Below are 27,679 nucleotides of genomic sequence, written 5' to 3'. Positions count from 1 at the left end.
GTACTTCTGACTAATTGTCTAAGGTGACCTTGGTTTTGGAATAGAAAACCAGTGTAAATGCTCCTTAGAAGATCGTTTGCCTTGGTTTTGGATTTGGAAGTGCCACGTTTGGGTAGGTTGATGCTGAAATAATGGAATGTATCAGGGCATTACTGTGGCTTAAAAATGGGATATAATATTTAAACATTTTGTCGGTCCATGGCTGCTATACTAGTGTGGCATTAGGTGATTTCCTGTATATAGTTTTAAGTGGCATGGAAGCAAGATCTAGGAAACCTGAGTGAAATTATTGAATACTGGTCTCTTGGAGTTTACCATCTATTTTTTCTTTTGAATGGCCAGCTTCTGTTCCTTCCCCCAGTTGCATTGCCTTGAAATTATGTGAGGATTTGCATCTTGTTCTCTGGCCACTTTGGGCAATTGCAGTCATTTTTGAAATTCTGACTTCAGTTTTCTAAATAGCCGGCACACGTTCAGGGATTCCTAGAAACCTGTTGACAAAAAGTCCACGGCTCTCCATCTCCTAGCGCTTCCACGGATTTCTGAAAAGGGGGCGCCAGAGTCCTCCTTTCCTAAAAAGCTGGGAGCAGGAGCTAATTTGCAAGTGACTTAGAAATTGTTTTTAATGTTGAATTTCCCTTTCTTTTCAAGTTTATTTGGAGTCTGCTTATCTTTGATCTCCAGAGCAGCAGAATCAGGCAGTTTAGCAAGACTTCTCCATACCATGCCTGTGCTCTGTAGGTTGGAGTGTGTGTGTTGGGGGCATGGTGTGAAAGGGGAAGTGGAAATACAGCGGGATAAATACCCCCGTGTCCTTTCTACATTGACCTCACCTGCAGCTTCCAGCTCTTGAAAAAAAAAGTCATCCTCTCTGATAATGTGAGAAGCATCCCCACACTGAAGAGACTCTTTTTTGGGCAACAGTTTAGACATAGTACATAATTTCCGCTTATAGAAATTTTGCCTGCAGCATTGTTCCCTAACAGGAAAAATAATATTTTTGATAAAGGAAGAATTATTATATTGAGAGGAAAGTACTTTTCATTCTTTAAAATATTAGATGAAGCTAAACAGAAGGAAATATATGTGCCCGGGAAAAATTAGAGTAAAATTAACCTGTTTATTACGGTGAACTGCCAAAGAAAGGGTGACCTGAGAGAAAAAGAACAGGGCTGGTAATTTTTAAGGAAAAATGTCTTTTAAGGTAAGCTTAAGCTTAGTTTTCTCTTATACAGTAATTGATTACAGTTTTCCACAAAGTTGTTAGCTTTTAGGTTCCCTGCCCTTCCCTGTCTTGTCCTAACGTTTATTTCAGGCCTCTGGTACATTTACCCGTAGCTCTTCAGAGGGAGATGCTTGAGCCAGATCGGATTAGGCAAGGCTGCTCTTGGGCACATTTGGTGTCTAGAAATGTTTTCTTCCGAGATTTTCTTATTTGCAGTTTTCTTGTTTCTTCATGAGAGCTGGCCTCTGTTTTCCGCACAGAACCAGCTTGTCTTTTTACTGAAGTCCAAGACTGGCTCTCACCTGGGCCTTAAAACTGGAGTTACTTTTTCTTCTTGATCCCTGAATCTCAGAGTAAACGAGCGACTCACAGAACGTTGGTGGACTTTGACTCTGTTTTCAGGTTTTCAAGGACATGTTTATTAACGAAATTCAGAGACTTGGCTTTGGTGAATTTGCTCTTGCTTATCTGCTGGTTTTATTTGGATGCACTGGTTTTATAGCTGTTTAATTTCTCTCCTTTCTAAAGGGCTTTTAATATCTCTTTAGATCCCCCCCCCCTTTTTTTAAGGAGAAAAAAAATGGTAAGAGGGGAGAATGGGGTTGCCTTTTGCTCCCAAGCCTAAATGAATAGTCATTGCTTGTAATACCGGTCTACACTTGACGCTTCCTACTGCTTTAGATGTGATGTATCCGGTGCTGGGAAGGTAATGATCCTCAACCACAGCAATATTCCATAACAGGAGTATCTGTCATATTCATCGGGATTACCATGTTCGTTGATTTGTGTCTGTAAATCTGCTGTTTCTACCCTTTAAATTTGATCTATAATTGGACCTCCTTAAATGGTTCAGATAAGGTAGTCTGTATTTTCTCAATGCAGCGTGGCTGTCAGCTTCTCCTTTTTCATTATACATTCAGCAGACTTGATAAAATCAGCAGGACACCTCATTTGAAACTGTTTAATCGCTGCCTTTTTCCTTTGCTAAAACCATTGAGGTGGTCAAGCGATGTACACAAATCATTTTAAATAGAAAATATGGTTTTCTCTGTGACCCAGCTAAATAGATAGTGTTATGCAAAACAAGTTAAAAAGTAATAAATGCCAAAAAAATCTTCTAATTGGAGTAAAAAATTGTGGGCAACTCTATCCTCTCTCCAAAAGTACAGTATCCTGAAATATTGCCAGGACTCTGTAAAGACAAGATGATGGTTTTCTAAAGATTCTCTGGTTTCTGAACAAAGCAAGTTTAAATTTTCAAATAGTGCTGAGCTGCCTTTTACATTCATTCAAAGGGGGCCCACGCTTATTTGTAATGCCTTTATATCCTACTTTTGTAGGGAGAATTTGCTGTCTGTTAATATCTATGCAGCATAACCTTTCAGCCATTTGCTATTGTGATAATAAATTTTTGTTTCTTTGTCTGTCATTTTGTCTACTCAGCTGTTACTCTTCAAAGTGCGAACTAAAAATAATAGCTCCAAATAAATGCCACATAATAAAGTGTTTTACAGTTGAAGCCGGAATAACCTGGTGGCTGCGGCTCGCAGGCCTATTACCATTGCCGGTGCTGTGGTTTCTTCCCCGTGTGTCAAGGTGACTCTACCAGGGCCAGCTCATTAAAACAATCTATTCTTTCTAACTGGCCTGGTATTTAGCGCTGTACCCAGCAGCCTGCCAAGGCACAGTTGTGGAGCACAGGTCTCAACGGCGTAGGACGTATGAAATTATGTGCCATTCACTTTTTTGAAAAAATACAAATTCCCCATAACCTCATTTTCATGCTTCAGCGTTTTATTGTGAATAATTTACAATTACTCCTGTCAGTGGTGGATGTTGGGCCAGTTGCGGGTTTACCCGAGATAGTGGTAAGTGTGACTTCAGGCTTTTGAAGAGCATTGTTTACCTGGTTTATGTGGCCCTGTAGGATTAATATTTACACCGCGCTTGAGTGGGACGCTGGGCGTATTTTGCCATTTTTGCTGCCCCAAAGTAAACTCGACATGGAGAAGCTGGGAGTTGGTAAATACACTAAAAATGCATCTTTTTTCTTTCAGGTTCTGGTTCCTTGGCAGCAATGGCTGTGTTTGAAGATAAGTTTAGGCCAGATATGGAGGTATGTCGGTCCCTGCAGTTTTCTCCTCTTTCACGTGTTTTTCCAGTTGTATGTTGGACATTTACAGATCGATTGCCAATTCCTCCAGAGCTCCTATATAGCACTGCTGTTAGTTGGAACGCTCTTCGGCGCAGATAAGCATATTTGCTGAGAAGACAGGTTGGTTGCGAGAGCCTCGTTTTGGAGTGGCCCTGCCGTGCCCTCCCTCAGGCTTGGGGAGCCAGCACCCCTCAGCTATTTGCTCTGGCCTCTGGGCTGTCCGGGAGTCTTCTTGGCTGTAGATGCTGCTGCACCGTGGAATGTTTTTGTGTGCACTCAGCTTTCTGTGTCACGGTATCTTAAAATGACAAGTTTTTTTGTTTGTTTGTTTGTTTGTCTTCTCACCGAGAATAGAGAAACTGTGTATATCTTTGCATGTTACACAGACCTGGTCTGAAAATGGAGGCCGCTTAAAAAGTCCCTATAGATGGTTCTGCATCTGGCAGAAGATGGGGACAAGATCGCGTGTGTAGTGGACCATGCTCAGAGGGTGATCAGGCTCTGGTGTCTCCAATGTATTTTTAGGAGGTTCCGTATTATATTTTCTTTGGTGGTGGGGGAGGGTGGTACCTTCTGAATGGCATTCCACCTGTCTGCCTTAGTGATAGATGTACCCACCATTAAGCAACTTCCCTGTCTCCCAGACCTCCAAGAACAAACCCACAGGTCTTCCATTGTCCCTTTCGAAGGAGTGTTCCGTATGCTTGTGTGCATGGGACCGCATTATTCCTCCACTGTGCTTTGTCCCTGCCGCTCAGCCAGCTTGTGGGCACAGAGGTCCTGAAGGCAGCCTTCACTACCTGCTCTTGGTCTGTTGATAGTTGTTAATTTTGTGATAGGGAGTAGCAACTTGTTTTCGACAGTTTAGTAGGCTCTTTATACCCTCTTCTTTAATAGGTAGGCATCTGCCGTTTCTGCCTTCGCAATATTGTTTTCTTTAGATACCAGAAGATGTCTCTGGGAGTTGCTTTTTGACAATGCTTTATGCCTAACCATCTTTGGAGAAGATTGCATGTTAAGACTTTTTGATTTTTCCACCAGCTCATTGTCATCAGAGCACCAGCTGTCATCGGAACCCTGAAGCTCTCTCTCTGCCCTTTAGGTTTGGGCCAAGTGCCCTGAGAGCCAGAGGATGTAGGGTTATGGATGCTGCCCAAGCAGGACAGGGGTCTCCTGCCAGAAGCCTTGTTGCCCTTGGTACGTGACGTTAGCACACACAAGTGACTTCGTCACAGATAGCTAGATTTCTCCCCTTTGTTGGACATCTGCCGGAATTGAAACATAATGACTAAAGATAGGATTTAGCTAGGTGTTTCGTAGTAAAGATAATAGAGTCTTGCTCCAATTAAGGATAGTAAGCAGGTCTAAGTATCAACTATAAATGAGATTAGGATTCTGTTCTCATTTCTCAATGTGAAAATTTATTCCCAGATCAGCATTATTTTCTGTTTGGGGTTCTTAAGTACTGAGAAAAAATAAGATGTACTAGGTCACTTAAAAAGAAAAAGAAAAAAAGGTCTCCCAGTCTCCAGACTAAAGGAGAGGAGTTCCTGAGGCTTCACAAATCTATTAGAACTAACGAAGGTATGGGGAGAAAGACTCTGATGATTTTTGTTTAGAAAATCACCTCAGTAATGTCAAGCCCTCCTTTAAACCACATTAATCTTTTCAAATTTTCTTGAAAGCTTTGTCTATTTCCAATTGATTGGAACCTCCATATGTTAGAGAAAAATGGGAACTGCAGAAAAAGTTGAAAGCATGAGGTATATTAAAAGTGACTTTAACCCTCTGCTAAAGTAATTTTACATTATTTAGAGTTTGGATTTGAAGTGATTCAAAGGCCATGAATTTAATATTGATGTGATTTGAGGAAGTAAAGGGAAATGTGATCATCCCTTCAATAAAATTTGTGCTATTACCAGTCTGAAGAATGTGTTCCTTAGATCAATTTTGTATGCATCTCAGACCACTTAGTGTTCTGTATTAGCTATGAGACCTTCAAACAGCCTGACCAGATTCCCATTTCAGATTGATTAATTAATTTCCCAATTTCAGGTGACCGGTTTTGTTCACTGAAGTTGTTGAAACTTGACACAGATGGACAGTGAACAGAATCACTTCATTGTGAAGAAGGTAGTAACCTGTTTCCCCAGTGAAGTGGGTTTAAATGTAAATAGAAAGCAAATAATAGTATAACAACTGTCTGTGGATAGTATTTACTCTAACGGGACGTTAATAGATACCAAGAGAATTTATTATAAAGACTGAGCAGCTGACTGCTGGCCACCTTGCTTTGTTTTGATGGAGATTATGTGATGTGGTTTCAGCGGAGGCTGAGACTGCCAGTCAAGGTTGAGAGGATGAGTTTTAGTGACTTCTTTGCTATGAGAAAGAATTCAGCAAGGTGTCATTTCTGGTTTGCATAGAACTCGTGGAAACATTTTGGTTTCAGATTTCCCAACTTTATTTTCCTTCTTTCCGGGAAGGCTTTCTGTCTCCGTGACAAGAAGCCTTCCGTGACTTTTCTTTCTTGCCTGTCTAGAGATTGCAGGCTCGGGTGGCTAAATCCGCTTATTTCCTTCCAGTATGAGAAAGGATTATGGACATGTCTCACGCAGAGACCCAGGAGAGCGTTGCTGCCTCTCAGAGCGTACGTGGATTGCTAGGACGGTGGTAGCTGTTCTATACGTCACAGAATTGCGTAGGGAAGGGGCCATTTTAGGCTAGCATAATTACGTATTTTTAGCCAGACAGTCATTTTTAGTCCAGACTCGTTGAACAGACTCTTGGCTTTTTTATTGTCAAAACAAATCAATAAGAGGTACTCCATAGCCCCCCTCTCCTCTTTTTCTTTTTTAAAACTACAGACCTGTGCCTCGGACAGTGCTGGTCCTAGACTATCGTATTTGTAGACTGAAAGCCCCTGTCTCCTCAAAAACCTCGTGTTCTTACTGCCTTTTGCTACACGGTCCAGCGTGGTAGCCAGCAACCCCACATAGCTACTGAGCATTTGAATGTGGCTAGTCTGACTTGAGAACACACTGAGTGGAAAATACACACCAGATTTCAAAGACTTAGTATAAAAAGATTGGAAAATAAATTTCATTAATAATATTCTATTGATTACATATTGAAACAGTGCTACTTTAAGTATATTGGGTTAAATAACAAATTACTAAAACTTAATTTCACCTAATTTTACTTTTTTTAAAACGTAGCTAATAGAAAATATAAAACTACATAGGTGGTTCACATTATTTCTGTTGGACAGGGCTGGGATAGCATTGTTTCTTGAACTTGTCATTTGACATCACATTTAAGGTTTCTGCCATATCCAGGTGCCACCTGTGCTACTACTACTGTTATTATTTAAATATTTATTTATTTTTTTAGAGACAGAGACAGAGTGTGAGTGGGGGAGGGGCAGAGAGAGAGAGAGAGAGAGAGAAAGAGAGAGGGAGGGAGACACAGGATCTGAAGCAGGCGACACAGGCTCTGAGCTGTCAGCACAGAGCCCGATGAGGGGCTTGAACTCACAGACCACAAGATCATGACCTGAGCTGACGTTGGATGCTTAACTGACTGAGCCACCCAGGTGCCCCTGTGCTATTATTTTTCTTGAAAAATATTTTAAAAATGAATTCACTGTTTTACAAATTGAGACATTACCATTTACATGTAATAAAATGCACAGATCTTAATTAAGTGTACAGTTAGAGAGGTTTTGGCATTTGGGTTTTTGTTGTTAAGGTTTATTTATTTATTTTGAGAGAGAGCGTGAGCAGGAGAGGGTCAGAGAGAGAGAGGTAGAGATAGAAGCCCAAGCAGGCTCCACGCTGTCAGCATCGAGCCCGACGCGGGGCTCAATCTCATGAACCGTGAGATCATGACCTGAGTCAAGATCGAGAGTGTGGGATTCTTTTTTTTTTTTTTTTTTTCCAACGTTTTTTATTTATTTTTGGGACAGAGAGAGACAGAGCATGAACGGGGGAGGGGCAGAGAGAGAGGGAGACACAGAATCGGAAACAGGCTCCAGGCTCCGAGCCATCAGCCCAGAGCCTGACGCGGGGCTGGAACTCACGGACCCGACCGCGAGATCGTGACCTGGCTGAAGTCGGACGCTTAACCGACTGCGCCACCCAGGCACCCCAAGAGAGTGTGGGATTCTTAACCGACTGCATTACCCAGGCACCCCACATTTTGGCATTTGTGATTCATTTCGTTTCTTGTCAGTTCCCTTTCTCTTCTTCCCTACAACCACTTCAGTTCACCTTTTTAATATAAATTTAGTTTTTAAATATAGTTTGTATCTGTGAAATCCTGGGTTTGATGTGTTGGTTACTTTTCCCCCCAAAACACATGAAAGTGAGTGCACACTATTAATAGAAATTAAAAATGTATTCATGGCATCACCCATCGTGTGTCAGCCCAGGGGTATGAATATTAAACTTTGGGAAATGTAGGGCTACATTTCCACTCCACCACAGCCCGTCTTGCAGCTTTGAATTTTTTTTTTTAATGTTTATTTATTTTTGAGAGAGCGAGCGCGAGCATGAGTGGGGGAGGGGCAGAGAGAGAGGGAGACACAGAATCTGAAACAGGCTCCAGGCTCTGAGCTGTCAGCGCCGAGCCTGACGCGGGCCTCGAACCCACGAACTGGGAGATCATGACCTGAGCCGAAGTCAGACGTTTTAACTGAGTGAGCCACCCAGGCACCCCGGCTTGCTGTTCTTTGAGTACAGGGTGTACATGCTTGTCATTGAATCCTCACTGCTGGTGTCAGCCAGCAATGCATGCCCTCAGTTGCTTCTTCCTTTATTTGTGTCCTTGTCCTCCGTTGTACACACCTGTCCCATTGTTTTATGGCTGTTTTCAGGGACATCTCCCTCACTTGCCCTCGATAGGGGGAGATCCTTGAGGGCAGAGGCCATGAAATCATCTCTGTTCTTCGGCTCCTTATGTTCAGTAGGTGTTTGATGAGTTGAGACAGAATAACCCTGCACTAAAGTAAAATCTGAGTCATCAGAAACCACTTGGGAAATTGAGGGGACTTTCTCTTCTTCCGACCTGGAAAGTGCTGAACGTTTGTTTGAGATAACGGAGGAAGATAACTACTACCGTTCTCAAATAACCTACAGCGTTGGGCAGAGTCAACAGAGCAAACACCCCATTAAGTACACAGGCGACACAAAGATGGAGCAAAGGGCAGATGCTCATTGGGAAATTATAGGCCAAAAAGCAGAGCAATGAAACCCAGCTGGGATTCATGAATGGCTAAGACAGGCCTCTGCTGTTTCAAGTTATCTGAGCCGATGATTTGCCTCAGGTGGAAGCCCTGGTTCGTGGTTGCACAGAAGCTGTCAGCTAACCATGTGAGTTTAAGGGACAGGTAGAGTCTTTAAAAATCTTCAGGGTACCTGGGTGGCTCAGTCAGATGAGCGTCTGACTTCAGCTCAGGTCATGATCTCACAGTTCCCGAGTTTGAGCCCCACGTCGGGCTCGCTGCTGTCAGCACAGAGCCCACTTTGAATTCTCTGTCCCCTTCTCTCTGCCCCTGCCCCACTTGTGTGCTCGCTGTCTCTCTCAAAAATAAATAAACATTTAAAAAATTTAAAAAAAAATCCCCAACCCGGTTGTGACCCTGACACTGCTTTTAGTGGTCTTGCAATTTTCATCTTCTCGTCCTTCTCCTTGCTGTTCGTCTGGAAGTCCTCTGAGGGCAGGAACTGTGCTTCATTTCTCTTTCCTCACACCTAGCATGGTAACTGGTGCATGGTGGGCATTAAACCAGTATTTGCTGAGTGAGTGGTTGAAAAGGTGTCAAAAACCGCTTTACTTCATCGTTCCCAGATTAACCCTCCTTTGATGCGGTTTGATAACTTCACCTTTGGTGTTCATAGTACTCAGCTGTGATAGAAATGAAAGCAGAAAAAAACTGAATTACTTGTGATAAATTCCCGCTTTATTTTTATCAGCAAAGGTGCTTATTTGCTCTGTATTAGCAGAGTAGTGGATCTTGAAATGTGTGAGTTGACCTAATGACAAGGGGTCAGTTACGTTAGAGGTTTTTTTGGTGATGATGAATTGCACGGAGCCGTTCCCCCAGATTTTTTTTTTTTTTTCTATTGTTAAAGCTGGGATAAGAATTAAGCCCCTGATCCTGGTTATTACCCAAGGCTGGCTAGACAGGAAAAATGGTGATAACCACACTGTGGCCTTTTGAGTCCATTTTCCAGTTAAGTATAAGGGATTTGACTGAAATACCTGGAAATAATGGTGTTAGCCTTGTGAGGGTGTGTATCTTGAAAATTGTTACAATTGCTGAAATAAAAACATTTTATTTTAGGGCGGGGGAGGAATGAAAGGAATCCATCAGATAACTTGGGTTAGTTTTCTTTCCATCCCACTTCTTTGTAAGAAGGAATGTTTTCATTTTGCCCAGTGAGAAATTTAAACTCTTGAAGATTATAATTCATTAAAACGGGTAGAAGATTAATATTTAGTCTGTCAAGATCAATACTGTCCCCTCTTTGCACTAATTGTCAGAAGAGCGTGCGAGGGCCGCTGAAGGGTAGCGGTGTGCGGCAGGACCCTCACATCACAGGGAGATGATTCAAAGGCAAACTGTCCTGCACCCTCTGGTATCGACTTGCAAATTAGCATCTGGAATCTAATTAAACAAGCTTAATGAAAGTAGCAGCTGAATGCTGCTGGAAAAGACAATCAGCTTTTTTCCCCCTCTCTGATACATATTCTGTACTATTGAAGTTGGTCACCAAACACATCGTGTGAGCACAGTTAAAAAAAATTAGCATTTATTTGAAGAATAGAAACTGTTTTTCATTCTGTTATGCATTTGGCATGCTCTGGCGTCCCATGAGAGCCATGCCACAGCAGATAGTGCACAATATTTATAAATCCATGACAGGCAATAATAGCAACTTGAAAAATTCTTTTGCTAGAATCTCAAGTTGAGAGCTGCCAAAAGCGGAGAGGATCAGATCTGCAGTGGCAGCTGCTGTGCCCTACAGTTAGAATTCTAGACTTTGAAGATGCTCAGCTTAAAGAAATGAAGACTGCAGGCTTAGCCAATTTTTGCAGGTTTCTAGAGCTCTGGTGCTCTGCCTTTTGAAGATGAGTTGCTGAAGCTCCTACCACTGCCTGAGGCGTGCTAACACCAGCAGGATCTTTTTTTTTCCCCAGTCTTAGTGTGTCTTCAGTTTTAAGTAGCACATGCTTAGTCAGTGCCAACTCTGATGGTCCTTTCTCTGGTCACAATACCGAGGGATGAGCTCTTACCCTGTACCCTTCAGAGGGAAGCCGCGAAGATAGATGGTGACGTATACAAGTGCCACTTCAGCCGTCTGATTTATGGAGTCATATTTCATCGCTCGGCAAGTGCTGGCCTCTAGAGAAGCCCTTATAGATTGCTAAAGATGTGAGCAGCTATCGCCCTAAAGGCTTGTGGTTACCTCACAGACGTGATGCCAAACACCTAGCTACCGAAGAAACAATTAATCTGTCATTGCAGGCAGCTATAGATCCACTTTAAATAATGAAAGAGTTCATACCAATATGGTGTCCTGACAGCAAATCTTGGAAGTAACTATAGTTGGGTTTTTTTTCTTTTTTAAGTCTGGTAGTAGAAAGATACTGAAGTTACAGATTCGTTTGTCCTTTGCAGATGGACAGTGGTGGAAGTGAGCTGCATTATTTTGATTAAAAAGAGGAATTTCTTCAGTTTGGCACATAGACGGGTCCCCAGGGAACACATGGAGGATGGGTTCGGTGTGCTCAGGTGGAAAGGGGCAGCGTTGCTTGGGAGCTAGAGGATTGGGCTGTGAGCCTGTCTCCACTGTCCTCAGGGCATGACTCTTGAGTAAGCCACGGCCCGAGACTGTTCATCTAGAAGATGGGGATCCAGAGACCTGCCTCGAGGTCGCTGTCAGGATTAGATGTGGTCTGTAAAACACCTTATATGGTGGCTCACACAAAATTGGCTCTAAAAGATGGCAGCTGCTTCTGTCTTACAGTTACTCAGTGGTAGGATACAAACCTCACATAGCAACGACTAGATACGATTATTTGTACTTGCATCAGGCTTGGAGATTATAGCAGAATATAGAGGCGATTTCTCTTTCCCATCTAGAAGCTTAAAATCCGAGACAGACTTGTGGGGAGGTCATAATGACAGTAGAAGAAGCCTGCTCAACCCATACCACGGGCTGTGGAAGGATTTGCCTTTCTGCGGTGACGGGGGAGGAGGTGATGAAGATCCAGTAATCACGGTAGCCGATGCTCGTTGAGTGTTGGCACACTGTGCCAGACTTTTCTAACCGCTTCCTCGGCATTCTCTCCTTTACTTTTCAGTAACTGTGCGGGGCCTGTACTTTGTTAGCGCTGTTTTGTGGAGCGGAACATGAGGATGTGGGGAGGTCAGATACCTTGCCCCGGGTCACACAGCTAGTCAGCGGTGGAGTCACCATTTGAATCCCGGTCGGTCTGTCGGTCTGGCTTTAGAGCCCTCCGGCGCGATCCGTCACTGTGCCATTCTGCCTCCTTGCTAGGCTTGAGATTCTCTGACAACAGAGTGGGGAAGACATCTTATTCCAGGTGAGCAGAGGTCTGGGCTGCTCGGGCTGTTCCTTTTCTCTGATGAGGTCTTGTGAAGACGGCAGGAAGCCAAACAAATGTCAGTGGAGGTGCGTAAACCTCTTCGGTGAGCTCAGCGATTGGAAGGAGCCCAGGAACAGAAAGACGCAAGGAAGTTTAGAAATCCAGAGATATTGGGATCTATAAAAAAAAGTCACTTGGCTGTGAAAAATATATGTTTTTTTTTCCTCTTTGAATTCATCGGACTTTTTCATCTTTTAACCCTTCTTCACCCCAAATACCCCGTGACTGGCTTTCTTCCCCCGCGAGTTTTCAGATATTTACAAGGAAGCTGTTTTCTCTATATAGGTAGCGTTTAGCTGGCATAAGCCTCTTCAGATTTAGTAATGAGACCAAGAAGTCCTTAAATATTGGTGAATGGCATTTGTCCATTTGAGGCAAATCATGAATAACTTGAACAAAAATAAAAAAAAAATAAGCAAGACTATCATATTTGAATAATGAGGTGCTCTTTTTTTTCCCAACTGCCAAAACTTTTTAATCTTCGTCAACAATTGTTCTGTCCTCCGTCTTATTTCGGTTGCATCTGTGCGACTCTGAGCTCAGGAGCCCTGACAAGCGGCATATGAATTCTGTATTCATTAGTGATCTTGATCCAAATGCCTCTGTCCCTGCCACGGGGGCTCAGGTGTGGAAGCTGCTGGCTAATCCCGCCAGCTGACATTCAGAGGTTTAATGACTCCATGGGTAGGTGACCACTCGCTGGGAGGGTTGCTGGCGGAACCCACACAGCAGACAATGGAGATCAAGGAAGACGATCAGTGTTTAGCCGAAGCACCTTCCTGTGCGACTTGAACCCTGTTGGCATCAAACAGAGTTTTAAGTAAATGCAAAATTAAAAAAAAAAAAAAACTGACCTTCGCTAGCTCTCATAAACAATGGTTTTTCTGTCCTGTATTGATATTGATGGGGTTTAAGACTGTTTTTCTTGTTAAACTTTAATGGGTGTCAGCTTAATGAGCTGAACTTGACGCACTTTTCCAGATTTTACGTTTGTCTGGTTGCTACATCTGTTTAGGGGTCTTATGTATGTCTGGGAAAAATATATATAGTTAGAGCCTAAATTCTTTCATATTAAATGCTTTTAAGGATCTGTGCTGACGTTTTTGTTTACTGTGATCTCTAGCTTTGAAAAAAATACTATTAGAATGTGAGTTCTTTGACTTGTGATGTGTCACAGGATGTTTTGACTCTTCTTTATTAGGTCCTGTAGTCTAAAAATGTTGGATGCCGGGGTGCCTGGGTGGCTCAGTCGGTTGAACGTCCAATTCTTGATTTCAGCTCAGGTCATGACCCCAGGGTGGTGGGATCGGGCCCTGCATCGGGCTCTGTGCTGAGATTGGAGCCTGCATGAGATTCTCTCTCTTTGTCCCTCTGCCCCTCTCCCCCACTCATGCTCTCACTCTCTCTGAAATAAGTAAATGAGATAAAAATGTTGCAGGCCTTTTTTTAAATAGTAGCTTGTTCAAGATATAATTTACATCTGCACAGCTCAGCTACTGTAAGTGTACAGTTCCGTGATTTTTAGGCTGTTCACAGAGTTGCACAGCTATCACCACAGTCGCTTTGGGAACATCTCCATCACCTGCAGAAGAAAGCCCATCATCATTAGTAGTCACTCCTCATTTACCCTCAACCTCCCCAGCCCTGGGCAATAACTAATCTACCTTTTGTCTCTATAGGCTTGCATTTTCTGGACATTTTGTATAATAGGAATTATACAACATGTGGTCTTTTGTGACTGGCTCCTGTAACTTCCAATGTTTTCATATTGCATCCATGTTGTAGCATGTATTGGTACTTCATTCCTTTTTATGGTTTAATACTATTCCATTGTGTGGACATAACCACATTTTATTTACCCATTCATTCGTTGATGGACATGTGGATTGATTTTACTTTTAGGCTATTATGAATAATGATGCTATGAATGTTTGTGTACAAGTTTTTGTGTGGGGCATATACTGTCATTTCTCTTGGGTATACATACCGTGGAGTGGGATTGCCGGGTTGTATGGTAACTCTACGTTTAACCTTTTGAGGAACCATCAGACTGGTTTCCAAAGTGGGCTGGGTCACTGGATGTGCATTAGTTGTGTCTTTATTGTTGAATAAAAAATGTATTAATGTTCCTTAATAATTTTGTCTCTGGTTGTATTTAATGTAAAGCATTAGGTTTTTTTTTTTTTTAGAGATGTCAGAACCCAAAAATATAATCCCCAGGGCCCTGTGTAGAATTCTTAAGTAGCGACTTCCAGTGGAGTTAAACAGTTAATTTTAGAAATAAACAGATAGTGAAGTTGGCGTTATGATTCCATGGGTGATTGGGAGAATCACTATTAAACCTTTAGATGATAAGGAGACCCTACTGATGGTCGTTAAAGCGTCTTACCAGATCGGATATGTTGAGTTGTCCCCCGTTTACAAAGTGAGTATGTTCTCTTAAGTTGGAGCACACTAGTGAATCTAATTTGCAGAGGCAGAAAGGGACTTCTTGAGTTAAGGTTACTCCCTTGGATCTTTTCCTTTTGTGATGTTTTATAAGGCAGATGGAAGTTTGGTCTCACTCCTGATGATTCAAGAGCAGGACTTTGCTCCCTATGGTACAGAGTTTGGGATTTCACAAGTAAATGCTTCTCTCCCCCTGATTCTGTGGGATTCTTTAGTCTCCCTTGACTTAGGAATGGCCACTTCAGTGTCCATTCATCTGGCTGAGTCTGTTTGTCCTCCTCGCCTCTCTGTCTTCAGACCCTCAGTTAATGGTGGTGGCTGGCCATCATGTCCACCGTGACTGTTTTTCTTCTGTCTGTGATACAAGTTGAAGTTCAGAGTGGAATATTTCAGGGAAGGGGCAAAGGAAATTTTAGAAAGGGTGTCTTAATTTTTCCCACTTAGTTTCAGGAAATAAAAGGGGATCGGATGGGAGGAGGCCCAGAAAGAAAGGTGTAGCTTACCAAAATCTCCGGCGTGCTGGGAATGGGCTCCTCTGGGGGCCAGGCCTCTGGGCTTCAGTAGTCCGCAGATCTTCGGGAAGTGATCCTGTGTAAAATGCGAAGTCATCTATCTCCAGATCTTTGAGGCCGTGTGGAGAGTACTGCAGGTGCCACACTGCCACAGTCACTGGCTTGGAGAATTCTTTGTTGGTTTTCTGCCAAAAACATTTCTGTGCAAAAATTTTTCCCACTGTGCTTATGTACACTGAATTTCGTTTTCTTGTAAAGTCAATATGTAATCAATCAGCAGGTACTTATTGGGCACCAGCTGAATGCGAGACATTACACGATGTGATGTCTCATCGTGGTGCTGCGATCCAGAGGTAGGATTGCAGGAGGCTGTTCTGTATGATGGTGGAACGTTCTTATACAGCTATGGGCAAAGTAGATTGAAAAGGAGGGATTATTTTACTCTGTGGTATATAGGTAATTATTTATGATGCATTTCTTTGGAGCAGGTGTTCCCATTTGAAATGTTTTCACTTTACATATTTCCTGTAACTGAGAAAGGCAGGGGGAAATATTCCATACAGGAGAAATATTTCAGAGTATATTGCTTGCTGCACCTGTGGCAAAGATCCAGCAGGCAAAATGTAACTTCTTTGTGACCAGCAGCTCTTCAATCAGAGAGAGGCAAGAGCTAGTTTCTAATGTTGAATAGAAATAAATGTTTGGTGACTTTCAATTGCATGGGTAGAATTAATAGGAAGTTATTATTGTTAACACAGTATTCTGGATCATGTTATCAAAGAGAAAACATGAACTTCTTTATCCGTCTCTTACCAAATTAAATGGTCTTTGCTAACTTGGGTCTCAGGGACATAATTTAAGACACTAAAAATGTCCCCTTTATCTGGGTTGTCTTTTTCTGTTACTCAAGCCAAGACTGGACTGCCATAGCTCCTTGGAAAAAGAAATAAACTCTTTTATTATTTTTATTCACTGATTTCTTTCCATCCTGGAACTCTTATTTTATAAAAATTTTGAATCGTAGCTACTTACTGAACAGTGGCTTTCAGGAGAAGAGGGGGAAACTCCCCTGAATTTCACTGTCAAGTAAGGCTGTGTGTCAGGAATCCAAGAGGCTGTCTGTGGTTAGAGGCTCGTGGCTCTTAAACAATGGATTTCCACTTTTCTTGTATATAAGTTAGAGGAATATAAGAAATGAAATATAGGACTGAGTGTTATTGGATGGTAGCTTAGAATCTTATAAGTTTTGCCTTGGCAGGTAATTTGGCATAAATTGTTAATGTAAATCTGGGTTAGTGGTGAAGACGTTATTTTAGTAAAAAAGATAAACTGCTGATTAATTCAGCATAGAACTCAATTACAAATTGAAAGTGTCTCTGCGGGACTCCCGGACCCTAAAGACAGCAGATGTTGAATTGATACTCCAGCATATTTCACAGTGGTATGAAATATTAACATGGTTTATTATACTTGTGTGGTGTGTGATATCAGACAGGGGGAGAGGTGGTGGGCTTGTGGGTGTGCAAAGCAGCCAAACATTACACATTCGCTCATATACACTCAGTGTGATTAAGAATTTTAGGAAAGTTTCATCTTTTTTTTTTTTTTTTTTTAAATAGCTCTGTGGAAAAATGAACTGTAAAAGAACATTTGGGGCTAAATATTTAAATGTGGTACCTGTGTACATTTACGTTATACATGTAAATGAACATAAAACAAAGATGGTAAACTTACACAAGATATTGAAATGTTTTTAAAATTTTTTTAATGTTTATTTATTTTTGAGAGACAGCATGCGAGAGGGGGAGGGGTGGAGAGAGAGGGAGACACAGAATCCTAAGCAGGCTGCAGGCTCTGAGCTGTTAGTACAGAGCCTGATGCGGGGCTCAAACTCACAAAGTGTGAGATCACGACCTGAGCTGGAGTCACATGCTCGAGCAGCTGAGCCACCCAGGTGCCCCAGATACTTAAATGTTAAATGGGACCACTGTGCACAAGAGTAGGGTAACTTGAGCAGTTGATCTGTCAGCTTTCATGGGCTGGGAGGTTTTCATGGGCTGCTGTCCTGGTTTTACCTTCTGATCTAGAATGGATGGGAATTTAATAATGCCCCTGTAATTTGCATGGGCACAGAAGTTTTGTTTCACACTCTTCATATATCTGTATCAACTCAAGGGGGAAAATCAGCAAATATTATGTATCGGAAGATCTGAATAAATGGAACTGCCAATATTTGAAGAGATTAGCAATTTTTAAGAGGCGTGAGAGTAAAGTTGGCTTAGATGAGATATCTCAAAGCCATTACTACAGTTATGACAGGTTTTTTGTTTGTTTTGTTTTTTTGCATCACAGCCTAGTCTAGGTTTTGCTAGCTGAAGTAAAAACTGTTCCAAAAATAGCCAGATGATTATGGTCAGAACGAATATACCCTGGATACCTTCTGTTGTTATGAAGGCTTTAAAAAATGGTGCTTTCTCAAAAACACCAAAATTGGCAAAGGCGGAAGGGTAGTGCGGGAAGAAACGAGACGTTTCTGGGTACCTACGTCATCAGAAGGACCTCTTTTATATCCCCATTGAGTCACCAGGAGAACCCTTGGAAAGTATTGAGACGCGGGCCTCATTCAGAGATGCGAAGGGTGGCCTTATGTTCCGTTCACCTAAATCGTATTTTGATCTTTGGGTGCCAAGCTCTGTGCCTGGGTATGAGCCATGGTCCCTTCCTTAGTGACATTTATAACTTAGTGGGGCGGACAGGCCTACGAGCCACTACTGAAAGTAGGGCATGAAAAGCACAAGAATGCAACATCTAAGGGGGGCACAGAGGTAACACAGGAGGGGAATTGGTGGGATCTGTCTCGGTACTTTAAGATGACCTCAAAGCACATGTGACTCCTCGCTTCAATTTTTTCATCCTGGGGTTTGAGGAAGAGGTGGGACAGGGAGCCTGCAGAAAAGGAGAGACCATCCAGCCAAGGGGCATCATGTCACGTACAAAGGTGCAGGGTAGGGAGAGGTTCCTGCTGTAACTTTTTCTCAGTTGTATAACCCCGGAAGTTTGGACAGCTGAAGATATTTGGAAATAGGAAAACGAAACTCCAGACGGTGTCCAGAGTTGTCTGGGCGGTCATTTCCTGAGTCAGTGTGGCCTTTTAATTAGCATCCGCTCTTCAGTGTGGGATAAGGCCGAGCCTAGCATCCCTGTCCCTGCGTGTGAATATTTAGTGTAGAAAGCTGCCACGTTCCATTAGAGGTGGTTGTGCTTCGGCAGTGGGTGCAGGAGCTGCGTAGACTTTTCAAATGTCCTTTGAGATTTACGTGGCAGTGTAATTGGGAGATGCTGGTACTTAGTGTGTTGTGCATGGTGGAATGTGAGATTACCTGCCGTAATGAGACCCCAGCAGCATACCTCAGGAAGGTAGTTAAAGTTTTAACCTTAACGGGTAATGTTACTTGTGGGTTTCTGTGAGGTAATTTATACTGCTCTCCCCTAACCCTGAAACTGTGTGGAAACAAAAATAAGAAAATGGTATGAAGTTGTGCTAAATTGATATTTTAAAATTCTACCCGGTAGTACAGATTTTGGAAACCGTTTGCGGCGGACAGCGTGTAGAGCAGAGTCGCGCTTGGAGTCGTCGTCACCCTGTCATAACGTTGGAATATGGTTTTTCTAAACTTGGAACTGCGGTGATACCAGAATATTGAAAAGATTTAAGGACTCACGACTTTGATTCCTGACAAGTACAGTGATTTCTTTTAACTGAGGTAAATTGAGTAGGGGTGACAGAGGAGCAAAAACGAGGCACGATGGAAAGTGCGTGCCTGGGCTTTGAAGATGTCTGGGCGCGAAGATTGATTTTTGCCTCTTGTGTAACCCCTGGAGCCCCAGTGTATGAAATCCAAAATCCAGGCGTGAAATGGGCTTAAGTCAGTACTTGAGGGTACTCTTAGGAGGAGGACCCTGTTTGTAAATTGCACTCAGCTTAACAAAAGTTTGTTCTCTTATCCTCTGACTACTACTTGCCCTGAAATGTCAAAAGAAAATGAAACTGCACTTGCCTTTCTTGATCAGTTTTGGTTAAGATTTATAATCAACCCGTGGCCTGATGGGAAAATGAAGTTAAATGGTATCTTTTTTTGATATACTGGGTGGTTGGAAAACAATTTGACTCAGTCTGTTTGCTGAGAGGTTTTATCCATGTGGGGAAAGGAAAACCTTTGAATGTAGTACTGATGTGGTGAATCGATAGGCTGTTGTTCTGGAGTTTGAGGAGTGTACATTCTGTATTAGAGAAATTCATCAGGATGTTCTTAGTTTTACCGGTTGTTAACAAGCACGATGAATTGCTGGAATGATTGAGTGGCATTATGTAAGCTTGCAGCTTTGAAGAATTTTAGAGGTGAACTATTTTAAAAAGGTGAACCCGTGAGCGGTCATCGGTTACACCTAAGGATCAGGCGAGCATCATTATTGATTTTGGAGACCAGTCGTTCTGAGGTTCTCGTCTTGAGTGAAAAAAAAACACGGGCTTGTGAGTCCGACAAACCTGTGTAGAATCTCAGACCTTCTGTTGTTGGCCATGTGCCTTTGGGTTAGTCCTTTTCCCGGTCTGAGCCTTTGTTTCCTGGATTTGTAAATTGGACGTAAGGATTGTTTCTACCTTAAAGGGTTATTCGGAATAGTAAGTGGAAGAATGCACTTGGCACGGTGCCTGCACACAGTAATGTAAGTTCTTTTACTGTTTTCTTTTAGGATATAACTTCTAATGAAATACAATAAGTGAAAATGTGCTACTTAGTACAGTTCTTATTGACATGGCAATAAATTCTGTATGGAAGGTGTTCATGTGAACACAGGGTTTTATGGCATCATTTTGAATTTCATTTTTAGTATAATGGTTACTCATAATTGATTTGCTCCGAACTGGGGGTTGAAAAAGCAGAGTACTGAGTTACGATCCGTTGCCCGTTGCATCAGTAGTTCTGCACGAGTTAGGCTTTTGGTAACGGTGTTTGTGAACATTAGAGAAAGGGGGAGAATTAGATCAGGTTAGCATCTATCATGGATTTCCTGCGTATCAGGCACTGTGCTAGCAGTTTCTCCTATGCATAGAGTACGTTGGTTTAATCCTTATGACCACCCCGGTGCCAGATGGTTTTAGGCCTCTTTTGCAGATGAGGAAATTGGGACTTAAAAATGTTGACTTTACCACCAGGGTCACATAGTTCATAAGTAACAGGATCTCCTGGGTCTTCATTTTCTTAAATTCTTTGCCGCGGCTCCTCCCTCCCTCCGAACAACCTTAAGTAACTGAGAGGGTATCTGAAGGCCGTGTGTGCCTGGGATCCCAGGAAAAGGTGATCAGCCGGGAGCCTCACGGAGGAGCGTCTGAGTTGGTAGCTCCGCACGATCTCCACCCACCTCTTGCCCCATAACTCCCCCCATCTGCTGTCTGCTTTACTTAGGTCTGTTCACTTTTACTTCCTTATAACTTTACTTTGCACACGGCCAAAACCTCATGACCACGATTTTCCCTTAGAACTTCACATTCTTTTGGCTCTTGCCCCCACAGTTGACGAACCCCCATACTTTTTCTGCCACGCTCCAGACGCCAGACAAGCATACTTGGAGAGCCCCTGCCACCAATGAAGTGGCATCTAAAAGTTGGCAAATGTTTTGGTTTTTTTCCAGAACAATAGCTTTTACTGGCTCTACCATTATCTTGTCTGTTTTTGGTGACACCTGTTAGGGGTGCCTACCGCAGGAGCTTACTGGTGCCTAGAATATATAATTTAAGTTAATCATTGCCTCCCATCAACCTACCAGAAAAACGGCTGCCAGGAAGTTATAAAAGGCCTTTCTGTGGTGGCCGAGTTTGTTGAGAGCTGGGTCAGTGCCGGTGACTGATGCTGGAAGTCCGGGCGGCACCCTCCACTTCCCGTCTCCTGCACTCCCACCTGACCACCGTTTCCTCCTCGCCATGCCGGCCTCCCGGTGCTGTTGATGGTCCTTCTCCCTGCCCCTGCCTGCCCACCGCCATCTCACTGAGAACGCTGTGATCACCTGCTCCACTTTCGCCTGCTTTGGCCTCTCCTCCCCTCCTGCTTCTGGGTTGCGGTTTCGTAAAGCTCAAACCTAACTACATCGTTTGCCGGCTTAAAATTCTCCACTTCCTCTCACCACCTCACGTGCAGGACCCGTGAGGTTCTCTGGCATTCAGCCACACTGCACTGCCTACCTGACCACACCTTTCTCCTCCTCCCCACTGTCCTGGTTTTACTCCTTCCATCACTTCTGCCCCTTGGCTTGGCTATCATTTACTTGTATGTCAAGACTCAGCCCAGTCTTCATCACCTGAGCCCCATGATACCTCTGTACCTATAGTTCTCCCATCAGGCCTGCCTCTTAAGACTTCTTTACCACATTGTAGTGAGCTTATCTTCTTTTATAAAAATTTTTTAATGTTTATGCATTTTTGAGACAGAGACAGAGTGTGAGTGGGGGAGGGGCAGAGAGAGACACGCACACACACACAGAATCCGAAGCAGGCTCCAGGCTCTGAGCCATCAGCACAGAGCCCAGCACGGAGCCCAAACTCACTAACTGCGAGATCATGACCTGAGTAGAAGTTGGACGCTTAACCGACTGAGCCACCCAGGCCTGTAGTGAGATTATCTTCTTGTTTCCCTTCTCAACTCTACACTTTGGGCAAGGTCTTTGCTCAGACCTTATTTCCAGTGTTTAGCACAGTGTCTGCAGAGCATAGGAGTGTCAGCGTTAGTAAATGTTTGCTGAACCAAGCTGACCCGTACATTTCGTTCAGAGGTTTTGCATCATTTGAAATTTGCTTCGTATGTGGTCATCTTTAAACTTCCTCAGACAAAGGTGCTCTGTATTACGATGGATCTCCTTCTAGTCCTTCATAATCCTTGTGAGACTCTAGAAGCAGGATTGGGCTATAACACAGGCCCCGTAATAACCTTCCCACATGTGCCGTGCACTCTGCAGTGCTTTCTGTCCTCCAGACTTTGGAGGTGGGAAAGGCTCAATGTGAGTGTGGCTCTTGTTTTTTAATCTTTGTTGTGACCCAAGGAACACATTCACTTCATTTTTCCCCCCTCTGTTTTCATCTGCAGGAATTTATTGGCAGAGTTATCACTGACCGCTGGAGAGAGAGAAATATTATGAAGATCTTATTACTACCTGGGGCAACTTGGTTTTCATTTGGAGGATTGTTGAGCATATTTCTTACTCTTTCTTTAAATCCAGTCTTGTTTTTTTCTCTGATTATATTTGATTCACTGGAGCCTTGGAAATATATATTTGTATACACATATGCTGTGAACGCTGATTTCTTCTTCTTGCAGAAAGCAATATGTTCCTGTCTCTCTTGGTCCTTTTCCCTCTGGAAGCTTAGGTGTTTTTCCTTCCATTCACAGTCTCAGAATCCAGCAAGACCTCTTGCTCCCCACTGATTTTCCTGTGGCGGGATAGGAGCACCTAGGCTTTGGTGATGCAAGGCACTGACCTGGCACCCATCCCTGACTCCCAGTCAGACACGGCCCTGTGCCATGAGTGCGTCAGCCAGCCTTTCTGGAGCCTCAGTTTCCTCTGCTCTCAGGCGACGATGAGGAGGATTAACTAAGTAACGTAAACGTTTGGCTCAGACCCAGGGACGTGGTGGGTTCCCCTGTTTTCTCACACCCTGGCCTCTCCTTCTACCCTAGAACCTGCTAATAATTCTGTTTATAAAGTCTGTGCGTCGGGGACGTTTCTGTCCCTTTATTCCTCCCAACAGCCCCTGGACAGAGGCATTAACTCTGTTCTTCCAACAGGCACCCCGTGGCTCCCAGAGTTCAGTGCCGTGTCCGTCAGTGACCCAGCTGTCCTGGCTTTTCTCTTTCCATAGTGGCAGCTTCTGGCCCATTTTGGCTCTGCGGCCTCAGACCTCTCTTCTCCTGGCCCTGAGTTGCGATCAGGCTCTTGCATCCTTCGGTGATCTGGGACAGGCCAGCTTGGCAGTGGCCTTGTTGGTAGTTCCTTGAATGTGAACACCCCTTCCCATCCCTGCTGAAAACCTCTGAAATCACTCCTGCACTCCCCGCAGGTTGGTCCTTCCCTGTTTGCATCACCCGGGTCCTGGGTGCCCAAACAGCTGTGGGGGAAAGAAGTGGCAGCACCCTGTAGACCTTAAAGACACAGTCACTGCCTCGCTCCCCACCAGCTGCACCTCAGTTATGCCTGACAACCCGCAGGATCACACTGGCGGGCCGGGCCCCGTGGACCCCAACAGCTCGAGCCACAACCAAAACTTGGACACCTTTGCTTTTGTCACATAGCCCAGTCTGAAAAAAAATTAACCTTTTCCACCGTAAAATATGTGGCTACACGTGGGGTACGTCACCTGTTACACAGTGCGGGAAGCATTCTGCTTGTGGGGGGGGGGGGGGACTGTTTTAAACACTTTTTTGAGCTCTTTGAATTTTATTCAGCCATCAGCCACAAATGACTCCTTCAGGCCGCATCAGTGGCATAGGCAGAACCTCGGCGTGTCCACAGGCCACTGTGGAACGTTATGTTTAAACCTCTTCCTCTCTCACGTGTTTAAGGGTCTTTGAGTGCTCTTGTTCCCTGGTCCCCAGTTGGGACTGGTGCACTTCTGGAACTATCCCTTTTGGTCTAATCTGTCTCATAACTCATTTCATCTCTGAGTTTGGCAAAGCCACGAATGCATTTGAAGTTGGTGTTTCATGTTTTCATTCGTCGACATCTGCACCAAGCCCCGTGCTAGCAGCCTGGGATCCGGGGATGGAGACGGGGTGATTTTGGTCCTTTCGTTTGAACCCAGGCTCTCACCACACATCTGGACTTGTAATCTTTTCGGCTGCGGATCATCGGAGCAATAGCAGTTCTTGCCGTTTCGAGAAAATCGAAGTGACAAAAGATAATGCAGGTTTCCCAAGATGAATTTGGACTGCTTCAGTTCTCTTTGGCTAAAATTCTTAGTTTTTAGTAAAGGAGCAAACTGTCATGAACTAAATGGTCCTTGCAGATTTCCTAGCAAACAGGAAAAGTGATGGAAGCTGTGAGAGAGTTCAGCTGTGTCGCCATCCACAGCTCTCCCCGGAGCAGAGGTAGGACAGCCACTGTCCCCTGACTCCCGTGGGACGGTGGGGTGGAGGGCAAAGGGAGGCACCTGCGGTACCCCAAAGCCAGGAGAGCCAGGGCAGCCCTGTTCTTCGTGAAGAAGGCTGAGTGTTTCTTCCTTTTTCATTCAGTGCCTCAGCCACACAAACGGGCCAAGTTTCCCAGCAAATAACTCATTGCATTTCTTTCTCAATTCTTAAAAAAGTTCTAGGTCAAGTCAGCTGTTTCGGATGGCTTGCCATCACAGGTACTCTCACACTCCAAAGCCGTATCTAAAAGTAGTGTGCCAGGGTTTCCATCAGATGCACATTTAATGTTTCGCCCGCCCCTAATGCATGTAAAACGCTGCTCAGCACGCGTAACTGAATGGTAGAACGTAGAGGGTTTATTTAAAGGGTAGTAATTTGATGCTGAACTGTCCAGGGTGCCCATTGGCTGGGGCACCTGCATTTTCCTCCGGCGACATTCCCAATCTAAAAATCACTTAAGTGAGAAGAGAAATTCGATTGTAGCCGTAGGCAAGGATAATGTGGAAAAGTTTCTTTGCAGTACTATTTTGGACCTGCACCATAGTGGATGCCGAGGTAATCTATCAGTTTGTGAGTGTCTACAAAATGCAACTCTCTAGATAACAGGTTTAAAGTAAAGATTTAATACAGTCTCCATCTCCTATGATGTTGCAGTGACAGTTTAAAACTCATTCTCTAAATCTCAGCAGACTTTATAGCTAGCAGTGGGCCAATATAAAGTTTAATGGCATTACAACACATAAATCATCTTTTAAAGATGCTACCAGTAGCTCCAATATTAAATGCAGACAATCGCCTGTGTTATAAATAATTTATCAAACACCATTTCAGATTAGCCTTCCATGCTGAGTTATTTATTTTAGCCTTTTCTGTACGATTCCTAAGGCACTTTTTGAAAGATCCATTACTGGTCAGTTTAATGAACTTGGGGGTCTGTTTTGTCCCCTCAAGCACTCGGGTACAGCTGTGGTGACCATTACATGGCCGACGCGGACCTCTTTGTGCCTTTTACAAGTGCTGCCCATTTGTCATGTAGCGGTAAATGGAGCTGCACATTGGAGTCGAGGGACACATTGCGCGATGCAGTGATGGAGACAAACAGATAGCTCTATAAAGTGCTGCTTGTCACAGCTGACTTGTAGTACAGTACATCACTCTTATTGTAATCTCATTTAAGAAGCCGGGGTGGCCCGGGGGACTGATATTCCCAGTTAGTTTGGTCTTTGTAGCCATAAAGCAGGAAGTGCTCCTTTTATATTCTCTGAACTTTTAGGGAGTGTGCTTTTTGCTTGGATTAATTATTACAGGAACTTCTTCACAGAACCGGGTGCAGATTCGTCAGCAGGTTTGTTTGGACCTCCTTCTCCTGGCCTGGGGTCTGGTCCAGGCGGTTGCTGCTTAGAGATAAACGGTCTCTGTGCTTCCAGGAGCCCTCTGGCTTGCTTCATTAAATAAGTTACCTTTTATTAAGCAACAGCTATATGCCAGACACTATAATAGGTGCTTTCTATACCTTATTTCTAATTCTTGCAGAAGTCCTGTGGTAAATCCTAATTTGTCATCACCGTACTACAGGGAGGGGAGAGTAAACTCAGAGAGGTGACGTGACTTGTCTATGTTTGCATAGCAGTAAGTACGAAACGGGGTTCAGACCCAGTCTTTCTGCCTCCACCTCTGCCGGGTTAACTTTTAATCACCAGGTGGTGTGTTTTGGCTGAGGGTCTCAAAGTAGAAGGAAGCAGCCATTGGGCCAGAGGGCCATTTTTCCGGAAGCCAGGATGAGTCCTACTGGTTGGTGTGCACACTGAGTCCAAGTTCCCCTGTGACTACCAACGTAAATCCGTGAGCAGCTGGCCGGGGGAGGACGCCGGCCTGGCAGCGGGAAAGAGCATGGCACCTGGGCCTGACCAGCTGGGGTCGCGGGCTCCGCAGGGTCCTCGTCAGAGCCCCTCTGTAGCAGCTGTCCCTGGGCAGATGCTCCTCAGAACTCCGGTTACCCCACGGCTTCCAGAAAAGGGAGGTGCAATTTCTCTATGAAGAATGAATCCTAGAGGAAGAAACGGTGCTTCCTGCATTTATTGTGGGCCAGAGATGGATAAAAATGTGGTGTTTTCCCCAGCTCTTGCTTTTAGTTTGTGGTTCTTCTCGATGGTATTCTTAAATATTTGGTAGAACTTGTTAAAGACGAGAGTTGTTTAATTGTGAAACTCCACTATAAAGAAAACACAGTATGAATATGCCCAGTAGCATATTTGCATATGTGTCTAGAATTCTGAGTGTGGAAATACAGTGGTAAAAGACAGTCTTCGACATACGAAGCGTTTCCTGGAACATAGTAGGTGTCTTTTAAATATTTGTTGAAGACATTAACTGTGCAAGTAACGGGTAGACAACAAGTCCTTGGTAATTTTCACCCTATTCGCCTTTTGACAGGTTTTGGTGGGGGTGGGGAATATGGGAAATAAGACATGGCTTCTTAGTACTGATCTCTACCATATTATTACAGTATAGAAATGTGTAAGGCGTGGTCTGTGGGCAAGGGAAACAGTGCTCCCCCACCGGTTGTGGAAGTGACCACTGGAGGAACTGCTGGTTGGCCCAGAGATTAGTTGGCAGCCACCATCCTTCTCTTGAACATCCCCGGCTTCCAAAGATCCTAGGTGATTGAGGAGTGACATACCCCGAGTCAGGGAACTGCTGTCCACTGTCCCTAAGTCACCACGCAGTCCCCAGCCCCCAGCTGAGCAGGTTACTTGTGAGCTGGTGTGGTGCTGTGGCATTCTGGCTCTGAAGTCCAGTGGACCTGTTTTACTGGTTACTAGCTTGGTGACCGTGGGCAGGCCATTCACCCTCTCAGCTATAGTTTCTTTTCAGTACTAACTTCAGAAGAGGGTGAAGGGCGGAGGTAAAAACGACGATTGGCAGTATGCCTGACTCAGTACTTGACACGTTGTAGTTGGTGCTCAATAAAATGTAAGGTTCATTCCATTTCATGGCAGCTTCAATCCTGTGTACATGAGATGGGGGTGGGACTGGAAATAAGATTGCAGGCTTGTGAGATTTTTCTTCCTTAAGGAATTATCTTCTCTAGAATTGGTGGGGAGGAGAAGAATTTAAAAGGCATATTTTCTCAATTTTTACCTTTTATACTTAAACAATAGCACGTACGATAATTTATCAATAAATCAAGCTATACATAGTACATTTTGCACATTTTTAAGTTATTTAAGTTCATCTATTTACATTACAGAATATTTGCAAAATAGAGGCAGATGCACCTGGGATCTCTGCACTGTCGCATTCTGGTATCTGTGTGCCCAGTTTAATTCATGGACATTAGATATGCATGCCTGATATCATGGGTAGATCTCCGTTTCCTCAGAGTCTTCCCCCATCCCCGTCCCCAAAATCTGCACTCAGTCCTGAGTGCTGCCAGTAGGGTTTGTGACACCCACCGGGTGCTGTTGGCTGGCTCGAGGCACCGGCA

At 43.9% G+C, this 27,679-nt stretch overlaps 1 protein-coding gene across 1 annotated transcript in view; it reads left to right on the top strand.

Annotated features, from left to right (window-relative positions):
* The window catches only part of PSMB7 (proteasome 20S subunit beta 7), a 58,816-nt gene that overhangs the window by 25,879 nt on the left and 5,258 nt on the right, over nucleotides 1-27,679 (top strand). Inside the window, exon 6 of the mRNA XM_019421182.2 lies at nucleotides 3,283-3,341. Within this exon, the coding sequence (XP_019276727.1) occupies nucleotides 3,283-3,341 (59 nt within the window). The remainder of the gene's footprint in view (nucleotides 1-3,282; nucleotides 3,342-27,679) is intronic.

The sequence above is a fragment of the Panthera pardus genome, unplaced genomic scaffold, assembly GCF_024362965.1.
Source record: "Panthera pardus isolate Hobbes unplaced genomic scaffold, ASM2436296v1 HiC_scaffold_20, whole genome shotgun sequence".
Lineage (NCBI taxonomy): Eukaryota > Metazoa > Chordata > Mammalia > Carnivora > Felidae > Panthera > Panthera pardus.
The sequence above is the reverse complement of the archived record's forward strand: the minus strand, read 5'-3'. Positions and strand labels throughout refer to the sequence as shown.